At 39.7% G+C, this 16,711-nt stretch overlaps 1 protein-coding gene across 1 annotated transcript in view; it reads right to left on the bottom strand.

The window, feature by feature from the left end:
• MET (MET proto-oncogene, receptor tyrosine kinase) overlaps positions 1 to 16,711 on the bottom strand; it is a 125,682-nt gene that overhangs the window by 48,208 nt on the left and 60,763 nt on the right. The window contains exons 3-5 of the mRNA XM_077114962.1: positions 12,597 to 12,788; positions 2,180 to 2,314; positions 1,213 to 1,386 (exon numbers count right to left, since the gene is read on the bottom strand). Coding sequence (XP_076971077.1) covers positions 1,213 to 1,386; positions 2,180 to 2,314; positions 12,597 to 12,788 — 501 coding nt within the window. The remainder of the gene's footprint in view (positions 1 to 1,212; positions 1,387 to 2,179; positions 2,315 to 12,596; positions 12,789 to 16,711) is intronic.

Raw genomic sequence — 16,711 nt, 5'->3', positions numbered from 1 at the left:
GGATGACCAAGCTAAGCCTTAAAAATCGTATCACACCTAACAGAAAATGATTCGATTAAAACCCAGTCACCCAGGATAAATCTTGCCCCAAACCGTAACTAAATAAAAACAGCCATCTGCTTGGAGGCAATTCTTGTTCTGACTCGCACGCTTTGTTTACTTGGGCTTGAACCAGGCAACTGAGAACTTTAACTTGAATCTTTCACAAGAACCGTTTACTAAAGTCTAACTGTTCTACATGCAGGCAGAGAAAATACATATTGGGTCCTCACCAGGGAAGTATTTTCAAGCAAAATGCATTTGGATAAGGAAATTGTAAAATACTGCCATGGAGATATTTTCAGTGCTAAATATATTAAGCAAATAAGGGAACAGAGAGTTTGAGAATGTGGCCAACATATCATAGTGAAGCCCAAGGTTAAGTTCTAACCTTGGAGGCATGCTTTTCTTGTTTGGCTGCTTATCTCCCCAGTGTCTAAGAGAGTGCCTGCTGCATAGTATGTACTGAAGAATTATATTTTGAATGAGATGAAGAATGAAATAGCTCAAGGAAGTATACATGTTAGTACAGTCACCAGTCATGCTTTTACTTCTCTTCCAGGAACACAGAAAGAAGGCTCACAGCCACCCACGGGTTGTCAACCACGCATTTGCCTCCCAGATTCCTTGGGAAGCAATCTGTAGAGTCATTAGTGATGAGACAAGACCAGCATCTCTTTAACCTAGAGGAAGAAACCTTCTGTCCTGTCTGCCCCAGGATGGCTGGGATCACCCACTTTCAGGGTTCAGCTTAGGGCTCCTGGTTATGCCATGAGTGGATCTCCTTGTGTGCTGGGGGGGCCCATGTCTGGGCACGTGGTAGATAAAGGAGGTGGTGAGGAACTGAAGAACTCAGGAGAGAGAGCAGTTTCCAGTGTGAGGAAATGGAGAGCAGCGGCGCTCATTAGCCACTGCTCCTTATTCACGCAGTACTGAAGGCAGTGCAGCTATCAGAGGACAGAATCCTCATTAGTGTGAAGTGGGCACTTCAAATGCAGAACTCAGGAGGATGTGCCCAAACATCACCCCAGACACAAAACCAGCAGGGAGATGGTGCCTTGGCTGATGTGTCACAGCTAAGGGAGTACACTGATTTTTGGATTTTTTTCATTAGTGGGATGTGTGTTTACCAAAAAAAACCCCCCACACATAACGGCTGACAGAGACTCTTACCTCATAAATTGTAGGCTGACAGATGTCTTGAGTCCATGTCCCATTGGGACATTCCCCTGCTTGCACACATTTATGCCGGCACCAGCCACACTGCACAAAGGAAGGGGCGGAGAGACACTGACTGCAGGACTGGAAGTGGCCACAGCCTAAGCCGTTCAACGGGATCTTGGTTATCTGAAAATGAGAGTCAGAGGATGAGCTGCCAAAAGGTTTAAAATTTTGTTTTTCAGTTTGCTAATAAAAAACTAAATATACGAAAGATACATACAAATACTATTTTATGGAGTCTGTTGTAAATAGCACCTATGCATACAAATCATGTAATAATGATTAAATTAAAAAAAATTCAAAACGTCAAATGCTTTCCTTTCCTCTACTGTTAGAATGTGTGTGATTAAAGTTAGTATGTCTGTCCAGTGAATACAAGCATTGTCATTGCAATGACAGAGGTCCTATTAGTAGGGACATTTCTGCCCTGCCTTTAGATGAATTTGAAATAACAGGAGAGTATAATTTAAGCTGCTGAAAAAGACAGTTGAACCCATGGGAAATTCTAAGTAAGCTTACATCTCATTCTGGCGTCAAGATGCACCTTCTTCTCTCAGAAAAGGGATTAACGGCTGGAGTCAGATTCCAGCGCACAATTTCCAGGACTTATCAGCCTGTACTAGCATTCTGCCATAACATCTATAATTCTCATCTCTTGTGTTTGTTTTTACTCACTGAGAAATACAGGCCAAAAGGAGACATGTACTTTAGGAAGACAACCTCCCTTAGGTCTACCTTCTTGGAATAAAAATTTAACTTGATTTCAAAAGATTGCTGGGAATACTCAACAAAGAACTTGACTAAGGAAGGGTGGATCCAAGATTAAAAGACAAGTTTTAAAGGACCAGATAACACTGGCTATAAATGCCCATTTGAGAAGAACCATGTCCATGGACACTCTCTATGGAACAGGGCTTACTTTCTGCCCAGTGACGACAAGTGTGTAGCCGTTTCGGTTTAATGGGTCCTCCACAATTCTCTCTAGAGACACAGGATGGGAATCCAGGCGAAAATTCACATGAGGGGTAGACGATCCCGATCGAGAAACCACAACCTGAGAAAGAAAATAGAAAACCCCCTTATTTCAACAAGTTCAGTTTAAACAAAAGTGGAAAATGTGGACAATGATGGTAATAACGGATGAGGAGAGCTTCTGGGTCCCTGAACTAAAGACCCGACAGTTCATTGTACTTCAATACGATGCCTTTTAATCTCCTGCCATGAAGACAATTCATCTGAGCCTCCCAGACTGACTTTTGCCTATGATCTTTTAAGGGTTTCTAGGGAAAGAGGTTCTTCTATCAATCAGCTAACACATGCAGACAAAGCCTCGCAATTGTACTGGGAACTGGAGGAGTCAAAACCCTACCCCAAACAGAAGACACTGCTTAAGCTATAAGGACTCCAGATTATTTTTTACTCTATCCCCCGACCCTCCCCACTAGGCAATATCCCTTAAGGAAATGGAATGAACGGCAAACAGGGAGTCTGAAACCTGTGTCTATTTCCAGTTTTGCTGCTCTTAGCCCATATTTTTATATCTTTGGAGATCTAAATAGGCCCCCAGCTACTTTGAAATGATGTGCTGTATTTTTCATAAACCACTGTACCATGCTCTTGTTATTACTTGGATCATACATCAAGTTCTGCTTCCTGGAAATGACTTCATAATAATACATGATGGTTTTAACAATGCCTTGAAAATGAGGTTTGGTGCATGGTGTAATTCTTGCTTTCAGGTATTTCTAATTTGGGATGCCTCCCAGCTAAATAATTTCCATCTGTCCTGTTATCGTAGAACACTTATAGCCTCACTAGGAGCCCTGAGAAAGGCGTCCACTCCTCCGGAGGTCGTCAGGCTGCATCCGCAGGAGGATGCTGGGGGCACCCCACAACCCTAACTGCCTTTGGCCTTGCTCCGAAAGTGTCTCCTTGCCGTGGGTATGAAACCACAGAACAAACATAAGCATCTTCGAGATTAGGATTAAATGACTCCTCTCTCTACCTCAGTTTTCTCATCTGTAAAATCGGGATGCAAATTACTCACAGGAGTAATTAACTGCTAAATACTTTAATGGAAGGACAAGAACAAGCACACAGAGGACGCTCACAATGTAATGGAGGCTGGTAGCAAACTCCTCAGCACAAACTGCCTGAAAATTCTTCAGCCAAATAGCCTGAGACTATTTGGGAAGATTCCCAAAGTACCTAATTTGCTCCCACGGAGTGGATTGTTGATAGGGAAACTAAGCAAGCTCACTCAGAGCTATAAAGGTTAAACATCAGGACACAACATTAGCTCTGCCCCAAACACTCACCATTTCAAAACATCTCCATTAAGCAGGCTGGCTGTATTTGCACAGAAGTTAAGTGATAGATCAAAGGTCACTTGGTCAGGATGGGAAAGGATGGAAGCTGTTGTTATCCTAAGTTTGGGGCCAAATAGGTATTAGTGACCTTTGTAGGCAACATTGAAGACGAGTTTATTCACCAGTTCTGCTTCCCGCTGGTGGTGGATACAAGCAGAACATGAGGATGCCAGACTTCCAAACTTTCCAGATTTCAGTTATCCAATTTTTGCCATCTTAACTCAGTTCTGCTGCTTACTACCTCATGTTTTCCTGTCCCCCTATTTTTTTTCCCACGTGTTGTAAGTCACTTCAAACTGCAAAGGTGAAAAAAATTTCTTCTGTCGTGCACAATTCAAAAACAAAACAAGACAAAACGGCCTCTCTTAATACCCTGACTCTGTTCTCCGTGAGTTCTCACTCTGTGCTTTACACTTCACTGAAGATTAGTCATCACTCTGAATCTTCCTATGGCTGTTTGCATTTTGTATCTGTTTCTGTTGTTTTTTTTTCCGTTCTATTTAGACTTGCTACATAACAATCACCTCCTAGAACTCTTTTTCCCCCTCTCATCTTCTTGCTCTCTTTACTCTCATTTCCTGCACCTACAGTAAGCAATTTCTTCAGTAGGCCATCACTGACTTTATCAAATGTCTGAAACCCAGCTAAAACTCATTTCCCAGAAGGGGTTAACCTTTCCCTCTCTTTTCAAGACGCTCTTTGCATCTTGGGAACTTAACACTTGTTTGACTGACTGACTTGGTGCATTTCCTGTTAAGACACTTCTGTCCAGAGAGCATCATCTATATTGTATTGTAAGAAAAGGTAACTGAGCCAGGCATTTTGCTAAAAGCTTTAAGTAGATATTTCATTTACTCTTCAAATAGTCTTACAGGTAGGTACCATTATTTTCCTTAAAGAAAATATGATGGAGAATTTTAGCTAGAAAGTATATGAGTCAGGATTCCAAGGAGCTTTATCTAATGCCAGGACCCATGTGCTTGACCTCTAGGAAACACTGCCTCTCCCAAAACACTTGACTGCTACACTTTCGGAGCTCCAGAGTAAATATTAATAAAAAGCTTCAATGCTGAGCTCCCAAGAGTCACTCATGAGTCAAAGCATTAAAACAGATTTCACAATTTATCTGCCTTGCCAAATACTCCTTGTTTCAGTAATCTTGGCTGCACAAATTAAGCATGCCTATGGAGAAGCCTCAGCATCTAAACAGTTTTTGCTGGCACAGAGGAAATGCTACTAGCTTAGCTAGTAAGGCTCTACTTTAGATTAAGAGCTAGGAGGAGTGTTGCTTGGTGCAGAAAATGGGCTGGACGAGAGAAGGGGGCTGTATGGAAAAGTGAGATGACTGGAATTTTGAGCAGAGGAAGTCCCACAGATGCAAGTACCTTTTAAGTTGATCATTAGCTTCTCTGCAGGAATACCAACTGCTATAAAATGCCAAGAATGTTTTTCTACTTAGTTCCTCAATTTCTCTTATTCTAAATAATTGAATAATCACTTTAACCCTCAAAATAACCCCTGAAGCAATGTTGGCAAGAAATCATAAGTTCCTTATGGTTGTCATGGAGCTTTTCTTGGGACAGAATCAAATTTAGCATATAAATTTAATTCTTATGATAAATCACCTGGCAATCTTAGAACAATTAGTATGAAACAGAAGACTGGCAATTATCTTCTAAGTTTCTACTGTGTCGATGGATGACTAATCTTTTGTATTTAGGTCTCAAAACCTTTTTGTGGGGTGAGGGAAGAATCAAGTAAATTTTCTGTGAGAGGACACGGGGAAGAAATACATGTACAAATAAAATCTTTGTGGTTAGGCTCCAAAAATCATAAACCTGAACAAATGTGTAAAGGTCAGATCCCCCACACACAGAATTTTATTTTTAATTAAACTGACTTCATATTTAATTTTCTTTAAGAATGATGAATAAAATTTAACTTAAGTTATTTGTATGCGACTTTGTGATTGCTCTCTCAAATGTTTTTTTTTTAACATAGACAATTCAATGTTTTTTAGCATATTCATAGAGTTGTGCAATCATCACCAACATCACTTTTAGAACATTTTCATCACCACCATTAGAAGCCAGTCCACTTCTACCCAATATCCCCAAGACCAATGCAATCAGGAATTTCCTTTCTGACTCTGTAGATTTTCCTATTCTGGACATTTCATACAAATGGACTCGTGCTCTTTTGTGACTGGCTCCTTTCATTTAACATAATGTTCTTTGTTGCTTCTTCTTAAGTATTTTATTTTTTACACCTCTTATGCCATGAACTCTTAAGATATAGGCTCCAGATGCTCAGGCTCCTTTCCACTGGTTCTCATAAAATGTGCTTCTCCTGGTGGAACAAGACGGCACTCCAGGAGAATCCAGGTACCTTTCTCTTTGGCTTCCTTTTTTTCCTGATCATTTTTCCTTACATGCTTCAGGATGCTATTTTGGCTCTTAGGGTGCTTAATATATTCAATATGCACAATTTTCTTGGCAAGAATCTTGCCCTTCACTTGTTCGTTTACAACAATACCAACAGCATGCTACATAACATCACAAACCCTTCCAGTTTAGTTGTAGGAATTTGTGGGGCATTCTGTTTTGAATAGTGCCCATTCCCTTGATGTCTACGATATCACCTTTCTTGTAGCTTCGCCTGTATGTGGCCAGAGGAACAACTCCATGCTTTCTAAAAGGCCTAGAAAACATACAGCAGGTGCCTCTCCTCTTTCCCTTTGTGTTCATCATTTTGGCAAATTACTGCAAGATGGCAGTTCAGGCCACATGGTAACATAATGTTTTTAAGATTCATTCATGTTGGAGCCTGTATCACTACCTTATTCCTTTTTATTGCAAAATACTATTCTATTACATAGATATACCACCTTTTATCTATCATTGGATGATAAAGTTGCTTGCACTTTTTGGCTATTGTGAATAATGCTGCTGTAAACAGTTGCGTACAAGTTTCTGTGCAGACATGCATTTTCATTTCTCCTAGGCATGTAACTAAGAGCGGAATCACTGTGTCATATGGTGACTCTGTTTGACATTTTGAGGAACTATCAGATTGTTTTCCAAAATGGCTGCACCATTTTACACTCCCACCAGCAATGTATGAGGGTTCCAAATTCTCCACATCCTGCCAACACTTGTAGTTTTCCATTTTTAAAAAATCCTAGTGTCCTAGCAGGTGTGAAATGGTCTCTCATTGTGGTTTTGGCTTGCGGTTTCCTGCCAAATGCTTTCTTAACTCAAGTTAAGGGAAGGTTTACTTCTGGGGTTCACTCTGACCTCTAATCCTCCTGCCTGAGACTGAGTACTCGGGTATTGCCCACCCCACCTCCCAGCCAGCTCTCCCCCAAAACCCCTCTGGGTAAGACTGGACTTTTGTAACAATCCATGAGAGGCTGGAGGAGGGCAGAGGGATAGAAGAAACAACAGGGCATTTCCGGTAGGAGAAGAATCAGGCTGGAAGATGAAGCACACTCCCCGCGAGCCTGGGCTTGGCAGAGGAGGTGAAAGGTTGTAAGCCCACCCCAGGGAAGGTTGCACAGCTGAGGTGGTAGAGGTGATGGAAGGGGCAGCACGGCTGGGTTGGAACAGTGGGGGTGAGAGTGGACCTCTCAAAGGAGAAGTAGGAGCCCCTGGAAGTTAGAGTGCTCAAGATGACAGGGCAGGGAGTTTAATCAGAGTTTTGTGATCTAAGAATGTTTTATATCCTTGAGAGACATGATTAGCCTCTGGAATTCCTGTTGGCACTGGTGTTTTTTTGAATGAGGCCCTGCTTGGCAAGTCAACGTGAAGGGTATGAGCTGTGTGTATAATGCTCTCGGTGGCCCTCAAAAATCTGAAACGGAAGGCAGACGTCTAGAAAACATGCAACACCGTCCTCCTTCATATGGTTATCCTGGGATCAGTTGGCATATTTAAAAAATGGTTCAGTCATGTAAAAATGTAGATGAAGGTGTAACCAAGAGGCCAACATCAAATTGACTGTTTTGAAGACTGAAGTTAATTTTCCTCTTATAAGAACAGAAAACATATAGTCCTATTTCTAGGAGCACTCCCTGCTGCTCCCAGCATCTGGCACATGGTAGCTCCTGAAGCCTCTCTCTTGCCTAAATAGATGAGTGGACCATTAAAAAAGCAGCTCACTGAAGCCTTGATGCACGTAGAGTCTTCTCAAATGTTTCAAATTTAGATAACCTTTAGGACTTTGGTCTAATTTTCAAGATATGGCTTCTGATGTTTCCTGCTTCTTGCCTGCTTTAGGTTTACTATCTTCAGTACAATTGGTCTTTGTTTAGAAAGACTTCAGAATAAGAATGGGAAAATTGTTTGTTTCAATCAATGAAAACATCTAGTTTTCTGAAACAGGGAAAAAAAGAAACATGAGAAGGAGTAAAAATTGTTAATTGTTATAGGAAGCTCAGAATTAAAAGTACTAAGACAAAGCACTGGGGGTAAAATTTGAATTAAATGAAGCTTTACTCTATTATTTCTAACACTCTTTTTAGTAAATGGGCATGAGTGCTTTTATACTGTCTCGGCAAGGCAAAGGCCAGGTAAATCCAGGAGTAAATCAATTTTCCTTACTACTGCAATGTTGAGATTGGTATGTGTTCCATATTCCTGAAATGAAAAGACAAAGTGCAACAACAGGTTGAGCCTTAAAAAAAAAAACAACAAACATCTAAAATCCAGAGGTTAGAAAATTTATAAAAATAAAAAATCTATACTTTCAAGTCGATATTCTATACATATATATATAAACTGGGCTTAATTTTTTAGTTGTGCATATAACCGAAATTATTATTTATAACACATTATTTTTTACACAAAAGATATTTCAACACCATGAGCATCTTTTCTTCTAAACAGACCAGGCTGCTATTCTTTAGGGATTCAACTAAATCAATCATGGACACATTAAAAAGGAAAAGGCAGATGATATTTTTATCCAAGCATTTTTATAAAGGAGATGGGTAAGTCAGCAATCCCTAAAGAGAAATGTCGTTGGAGTTCAAGCTTCACTTGGCTGTGTCTCTGCCTGACACTAGCAATATTGGTGCACGGATGGTCTGTGTCTGCATTCTTTAAAACAGCAGTAATCCCAGAGGTAATTATGCCAAGGTTCTCAGACAAAGCACTGACATGCCATGATGGTGGCACAGGAACTGAAGGAGTTTGAAGATAGGAGGAGGTCAATAGATGAATTGATTCTTCTTCCACCAGGAAGCCTGTTAATTATTCTCAAGTTCACTGGATTACTTATATGACCCTTTAAGAAATGATCATGAGTAATGGTGATGAGAGCAAAGGATGTCCTTTTAGGTGATCTTTACTTTCTTAGGTTTCTGGCTTAGGCCCCAACTAGTCCAGTGGAGAGGCAGAAGAAGTCGGGCTAATGCGTGGTAACAGCGACAAGAAACCAGGCAGAGAGCTGAGAGGGGCTGGGGGAAGAGAAAGGATGATACCAAAGAGTCTAAAGGCGGCTGCGACAGTGCCCACTGCCAGGAGACACAGCGCTGTGCACATAGTAGCTGCCCAAAGGGTACTTGCAGACCTGAACTTGAAGTCTTGAAAGGGCCTCCCCACCCCCAATCCCATCTCTAAACCCCTCACTCTCCCTGGCCTGACAGTCATGCACAAATATTTTAATAGCAGTGCTTTGCATTTAGAGATTAAAGGTCTTATACAAGTGTTGTTAAAAAAAAATCAAGCAAGCATTGTTTTTGGATGTAGATTAAACAAGGAGCTCAGAGGGGGAGACTTGGGCAATCCCTGTGATTAGTCCTGTGATCCTCATGAGAATCCCTCTACCCTCTCCCATGTAGCCGTGCATGCCGTGCGAATGTTCCCCAACCTTATTTCTTACATCGCTTCCCCCCACCTCCCGATCTATATGAAGGCTCATTGGCACTGTTTATTCTGATTATAATATCTGGAACATTGCTTATCATATTATTTTACTTCAAAGCATCCCAAGGGAGTAATCATACAAATAAAAACTTTTTGAAATCTATGTCTATACTAACATGCTTATGCAGATATAGATAATCAAATATACATACACATCAGTATGATTAGACATAGCTGCACCTGTATGAGACAGGTTACATATGTCTAGCAGTGAGAAACATGTCAGAAATGTCTTCTCTACCATACACGCAATATTGTTAGCTAAACAATATAATTCTTTCTAATCAAATAACCACTGTGAAATACCTGATTCACTTTGCACCCAACAGCTGGGGCTGTAGCTTGTGTTCCCAGCCAGAGCTGAACACAAGCACAATGGAAGGGCAGAAACAGCTGCAAACTCTTGGGAGAAAAAAAATCCACAAAGCAAAAACTCTGCCTTTAGGCTTCAGTGGAGGAAGGAAGTAAAATCATTTTTCTGTTCCTTTTCATGTATGGCAGCTGTCTTTATAAAAAGGTTATGTCCATTCTATTTTGTAACAGAAACTCCATAGTATTCATTAAAACAAGAGTTGTAGAATCTTTGGCCTGGCCACAGATTTAGCACTTCAATGCAGTCAAAACATTTGCAGAACTTGGTAGGTAGTAACTGCTCTGATGGATTAAGCTGGATGGTGCCCATGTCTTTTCCCCACGCCTTACTCCTCCCCCACCACTAGTATAAACAAATGGGATTTCAGTGATGTGACTCTGTTTGATCCTTCAAATGCTTTAAGTTTATTTATATAAATTTAACTGAATGAAATTCTCTGAGGCAAGTGTCAGAGAAATAGGTCCTCTGTGGATTCTGTTAGCCCTTTATTTGTATGTCTCGTGTATTACTGTTTCTGGGTACATGATTTTATTTCCTCTGCTAAAATTTTAGTTCCTTAATGTTAGGTTCTATGTTACTTTTTTCCATTCACTTCACTCATTTGCCTAATAAAGCAAAGTTAGTAGGTTCCCAGTACACAGCTGATGAATTAAGAGCCACCCGGTTTTAAAAAAATCAGTGACATGCATACTTTCCCTAAAATAAATGTCTGTTTATTTTACTCTTAAGGCTTTGGCTGCATAGGTGATGGACGTGGTATAGCTTGTATTATGCTGGGAGACAAAGTAAAACAATTACTATAGCCTTTATGATATGAAACTGACGCATGATATATCACTTGATACATCACCACTTGAGTGGTGAATCTGTGACATGGCAGAATGTACTCAATTTTTTAGAGCAACCTGTTTTAGAAGGGGGGTTTATTATAACTTTAGAATCTGGAACGATTCAGAACTTTTTCTTTTTTTTTTACATGGGCAGGCACTGGGAATCGAACCTGGGTCTCTGGCATGGCAGGCAAGAACTCTGCCACTGAGCCATCGCTGCCCACCCCACAACTTTTTGATGTTATAAAATGTCAGACCTCATGTGACTGTAGAAAGCTTATTAATATGAAACTGGATTGGCAAAGTAATAGACATTTGAGAGGAAAAGGAAAACAGAAATAAAAGTAAAGGGGAGCAAACTCACATAGTAAACACATTAGGAAATCAATATTAGGAGCTAGCTTCTCTAATCTTCCTTCATTAAAAAAATTCTATAGAATGCCATCAATGTAAATTAAAAACACATATAAATACAAAACAATACTACACATTTTACAGGGACAGTTAGGTAGTCATGACCATATTTCAAAAACGTCAGCGTGCGCATGGGAAGGGGGCTGGGCATCCCACCATCAGATTTTGAGGATAAAAGGCTAGAATTAAATGGGCAGGATAGATGAAGTATGTAAATGAGTACACTGGGATGGGAGCAGGGTAGGAGGGGCAGAGAGGTGTAGTTAATTGTGAAACAATGGGAGGAAGGGAGGAAGGGAGACTATTGGGGAACATTTAGATAACCAGATCTGTATGACTGATTAGTTTTAAGCTATGAAGGTTTCATTTGCATGTTTCAAAAAACTCTATCATGCTCACATTACAAGAAAGACATGATTTATAGTTTTTAAAATAATGAAATGTGCAATATAAAGACAGTAATAATTCTTTTAAAAATATGTTTTGTAAAAGAATAAAGATACCGAATGTACAGATGGCAAGTCACATCGTCATCCTCTGCTGGCTTGTGGGAAGTCACTGTCAGGCTGGATTGTTAATTATACCCAGAGATTATTAAATAAGCATCTCCTTTTAAAATAATCCTTTAGTATTTATAGAAATTCAACATTTCCATGGATAACATTTTCATTCTGCATTACTCAAGCATCTACTGATGAACTCATGTTGAAAGCACTATGCAATAACTACTAAAGCAATTAAACAGATCCAATGCCAGAAAGAGCATTCTAATTTCCGTCAAGGTACAGCAATTCTTGTATCTAGGAAACACAGCAACTTCCCTCAAGTCTGAAATGTCAACTTTTATTGTATGGAAATGCTGTTGCTATTTTCATTAAAAGCATTTCTTAACAAAATACAGATTTTTTTTTTCCCCTTAAGTACTTAAACCTTGTGTCTGAAACCATCATTTGCAGAATCAGGAGAGCTGGAGTCACAATGGGATTTTTGATGGTAATGTCCCCCCTAACCCTTGCCAATATTTCTCAATGCTGTGAATCTTTCTTCTCATGGAGACGCACGGTTCTCACAATAGTGCTCTTTTGATCCGTAGCTTCCCTTGAAATAGGAAAACATCGCCTGGAAATGCTTTGTTTCATTTTATTTTCCAATCATGTGACAGAAATTATGAATGGAAAGAAAAAAACCCAAACCATTCCAAACACGAAAATAAAAGCAACCGCATTCAAACTGAAAGTTTCAAGAACTTAACAAAAATAGAGTAAAAAAGAGGACCAGGCTTCACTTGTTTTGCTTTCAGTCCGTATTTCTAGCTTCTGTGATTTTTACTTTACAGTATTTGCAAATGCCTCATTGGAAAAACAAAAACGCATGAATTACAAATCTGATAAACCCGATCCAGCCACCCTCAGAAAGCATTTACCTGCATGAAGCGACCCTCTGACGTCCCAAGATTAGCAATAGTGAGGTCTCCTTTAATGAAGGTGGATATAGAGGTTAAGAGGACTTCGTTGAATTGGCCCATGAATAAATCAATGCGCTGCAAACCCGTGGTAAACTCCGTTCGATATTCATCACTGCGTACTTCACAGCCGGACGAATTTCTCAAAAGTGTCTAGAATAAAATATAGTCATAGAATTAATGTGAGTCCAGATTTGAACAAGCTGGTAAGAAACTTTTAACTGTGTCTTTTCAGAGCATTTTAATGACTGAAATGGCTCAGCTTTCACTCGGCGCTGTTGTGTACAGACAGACTCTAAAATAGAGACAAATCTTGCCATTAGGATTTACACAATTGCTCAATATGTGCATATATAAAGAAGGAACTTAGCTAGGGCTATTAAAAGAAAAACAATACTTTAAATGTCTCAGTTGTAGAAACAAAGGTAATGCTTCTAGCAGGCAAGTCCAAGCAAATGAATTTCCACTGGAATAATAAATGTTAGAGTCATGCTAAAATACACACTTAAAAATGTGTGACTGCGCTTTTCTGTGCAGAGTGGTGATGGGGAGTGATGGTTGACAGGTAATTTGTGGGGCAGCAGCAGAGCTTAGAACCTCGGTGTAGTGTCTTGCATCAAATCCTGGTCCCTAATGGTAACTCGCCTTTTATCATTTGTATAATCTCTCTGTATTTGTGGAGTCAGTGTACTGTTTCTGTGGTTCAGTTTCCCCATTTGTAAAATAAGATAGTACCTACCATACAGAGTTGTTGTAAAGATCAAACGAGCTAGTTTATTTAAATCATTTAGGATGGAACCCAGCATGTAGTGGGCACCACTTAAGTATTTGTCATCATTATGGTGCAAGGCTCAAAAAAAAAAAAACCGTGTAAGTTGTATACCAACTGTCTTAGTAATCAGCATATTGAAAAGAACCTCCTTCCCCACCCCCTCGGTTTTCCTTCTACCACTCAGATTTCAAAGTTTCTCTTTTGCTGGACCATCCATGCCTGGCTATAAGTAGTTTGGCTTTCTCAAGGTTCCATCCATCCTACTCAGTTCACTCTTCCCACTTTCCCCAGGTGATGGCATGCATTTGCATTTCCAACCCACCTCTCTCCAGTGAATTGACTGTGCAGACATCAAACTGCCAAAGAAATCTGCACCTGAATGTCTCAGGAACCTCAGGCTTACTGTGGTCAAAGCATAAACCACAATCTCCCTGCAGGCCTTATCTTCTTGTGACATTATGTACTCCAGCGAACGGCTCTACCATTTCTCCAAGTGTACAGGTCAGACATTTAAGTGTCGTCCCTGATTCCTCCCTCTTCCACAGTCCCCATATACAATTTATCATCAATTCCACCAACTTCACACTCTAAATATCTCCTGGGTCCATCCATTTTTCTCTATCTCCACCACCACAACCTTCATTCATGCCACCCTCATCCCTTTCTTGTACTCCTGCAAAGGCTTCCAAACTAGACCCTCCACATTAATTTTCCTACTTTTCAGACCTGTTCTCCACACTACAGGTTGATTTTGTTTTTAAAGCACAAATCTGATTATATCACTCTCTGTTTGAAACATCTGATGTCTCCCCATTGTTCTTAGGATAAAGAACAAAATTTTTAACATGGCCTATGGAAGGCCTGCATCACGTGGCCCCTAATCAACTTCTTCAGACTCATCCTCTGCATATTCTTCCTTGCTCTCTGTGCTCCAGCAAGCTGACCTTCTTTAAAAACTTCAAATATGCCATATACCCTCCCACAACAGGGCCTCTGCACATGCTGTTCTCGCTGCCTGGACTGCTCCTCCCAATTCCATTCACCTAGTTAACTCCTATACTTCCTTTGGATCTTGATTTATCACCATTTACACAGGAGGCCTGCCCTGATATTAGATTCTCATAGTACCTTTTATCTATACATCACAGAACTCATCACAGCTACAACTTCATATCTGCTTGTGTGATTATGTGTTAATGTGAGACTTGTTTAGCATTGTATTGCTAATAGTAGATTAAATATCACACATAGTAGATATTTAATAAATATTACTTGAATAGAAGAACAAGTAAATGAATCAGTTATGGGTATACGAGGATGAGTGGGGAGATCCAAACTAATATTATCAAAGCTGTATATATACATGTATATATTTTTATAGGAATAGGGGTACAGAGTTTATGAAAGACAAATCAAGTGTCTGGCTTCTCATTGTCCTGGTAAAAGAACTAGGACTTGGTAAATTTGGGGCATATGATCGTAGCAGAAGGATGTAATGAGGAAAATTAAATATAACTTGGAAATAAAAAGGAAAAATAGATTCATTCTTACATATATATATATATATTTTTTTTTAGGTACATGGTCTGGGAATCAAACCCAGGTCTCCTGTATGGAAGGCGAGCATTCTACCACTGACCCACCATTCTTACATATATTTATACATGTAGCTACAAGTCCAGGAAAATGATCTGAAGATTAGAAATTCCCTCTTATTGTCCTATTGTATTTACAATAATCAGAAAATTATCGGAGTGTATTTCAAACCAACTTCCTGTCTAAGAACAAATTGAAATAAAAATTCAGTTATCTTGCTATTTAATGACCTGACTCTATAAGGTCACAAACTTCTGTCACATGGAGTGCAAATTCTAAAACTTCTAATACTTTTTATGGCTAAAAACCACCTAACATATTCTATTTTACATATCATCAACTAGTTCTTCATTTTAAATGGCAGTGAATCAGCAACATGAGCCTCAGAGATGCTAAACCTACTGACTTTTGTAATCAATGAGGTGTTTTAGTTCAAGACATTTATTTTGATATATTAATGAATGCTGTTTCACTATTTAATTAGAAGCTCTTCTTTACTAAACTACTATGGATTACTGAGAAACACAGATAACTGAGATGTACCAGCAATTCAATAGTAACCGATTAATTGGTAATTACATTTCTATTGGTGATCAATCCTCCACTTTGCAGAGATAGCTAGAACTAAAGGAAGCTGTTTAAAGGAGCAAAGATCAATTTCAAATGGAAGACCATCTGAAGTATTCCATTATAGTGATGGTCACTCGTTGGGGTCAGGCTTCTGTGGCTGTTTTGTTCCTTCTCTTGTTCTTTCTTACTATTATTTTTCTCTAGGTCCAGATGAAAGCCTGGGAACTTTAAAACCTCAAACTTGAACTGGGGTTTGGTGCTGGTGGAGATATGACAGAATCACTGGGATATTAAAAACAATTTGCTCATTGTGGAGCAGAGTCTTGATTATTATTTGCATATTACCAGTAGGCTTCTACTAATGAATGGACAAGAATTGTCTTACGCATCTTTTATCCTGGAGGCTTCATAATGTGTCCAGCAAATGGTCGATGCTTAATAACAGCTTGCTGAATAAATGAATGCATGCACAAAGTAATCAGGGTTAAAGCCCATCTGCTGACCCAGCTTACTTTGTGGTCTGCCTTGATGAAAGGTTGAGAAGGGGAAAGGAACTGAGATGGATCTACAAGTGTATGCAAGTATACGACCAGAACCTTAGCCTCTGTTTCTCTTTCCTCATGTACAAGACATAAATGTACAGCTCTGTATCATAGTTAATGCAACATTTATACTGAGAATTCCAAGGCTTTTCCTTCAAGAATTAGTAAGGTCTCTACGTGGTACCTCCTCCAGGACTGATAGGTCTAAATATGTCTCCATGGGCCAAAGAAACAAATTCTGAAGTATAGAAGCATCACACAATGTTGGAATAGGGTCACTGAACTTCTGGACCTTGAAGTTATGCAATTTGGGACCAGAAAACAAACACCATGTTCAAATGGCACTCAAACTTCATAAGCCAGGGGATCTCCAACTTTTTTCTTGTTCATATTTCACACAGCTGAGATCAGCAGGGAAGGCGGGGGCACTAGCTTCCAGGAAAAAGTAACATTCCGGTCAGTATCTACTGCAGTAGAGAGAACTACTCCTTGTGCCCTCCTGCTGAGAATCCTGATAAACTCAGTGACTGGGGTAAGGACGGCAGGAATTGGCTTAGTCTTGTATATTAAGGCTTTGAGCTTTAACAGTAGAACTT

This window comes from Tamandua tetradactyla, chromosome 1 (assembly GCF_023851605.1).
Source record: "Tamandua tetradactyla isolate mTamTet1 chromosome 1, mTamTet1.pri, whole genome shotgun sequence".
In the NCBI taxonomy this organism is placed as follows: Eukaryota; Metazoa; Chordata; class Mammalia; order Pilosa; family Myrmecophagidae; genus Tamandua; species Tamandua tetradactyla.
Note: the sequence above shows the minus strand (reverse complement) of the source record. Positions and strands in the feature narration are given on the sequence as shown.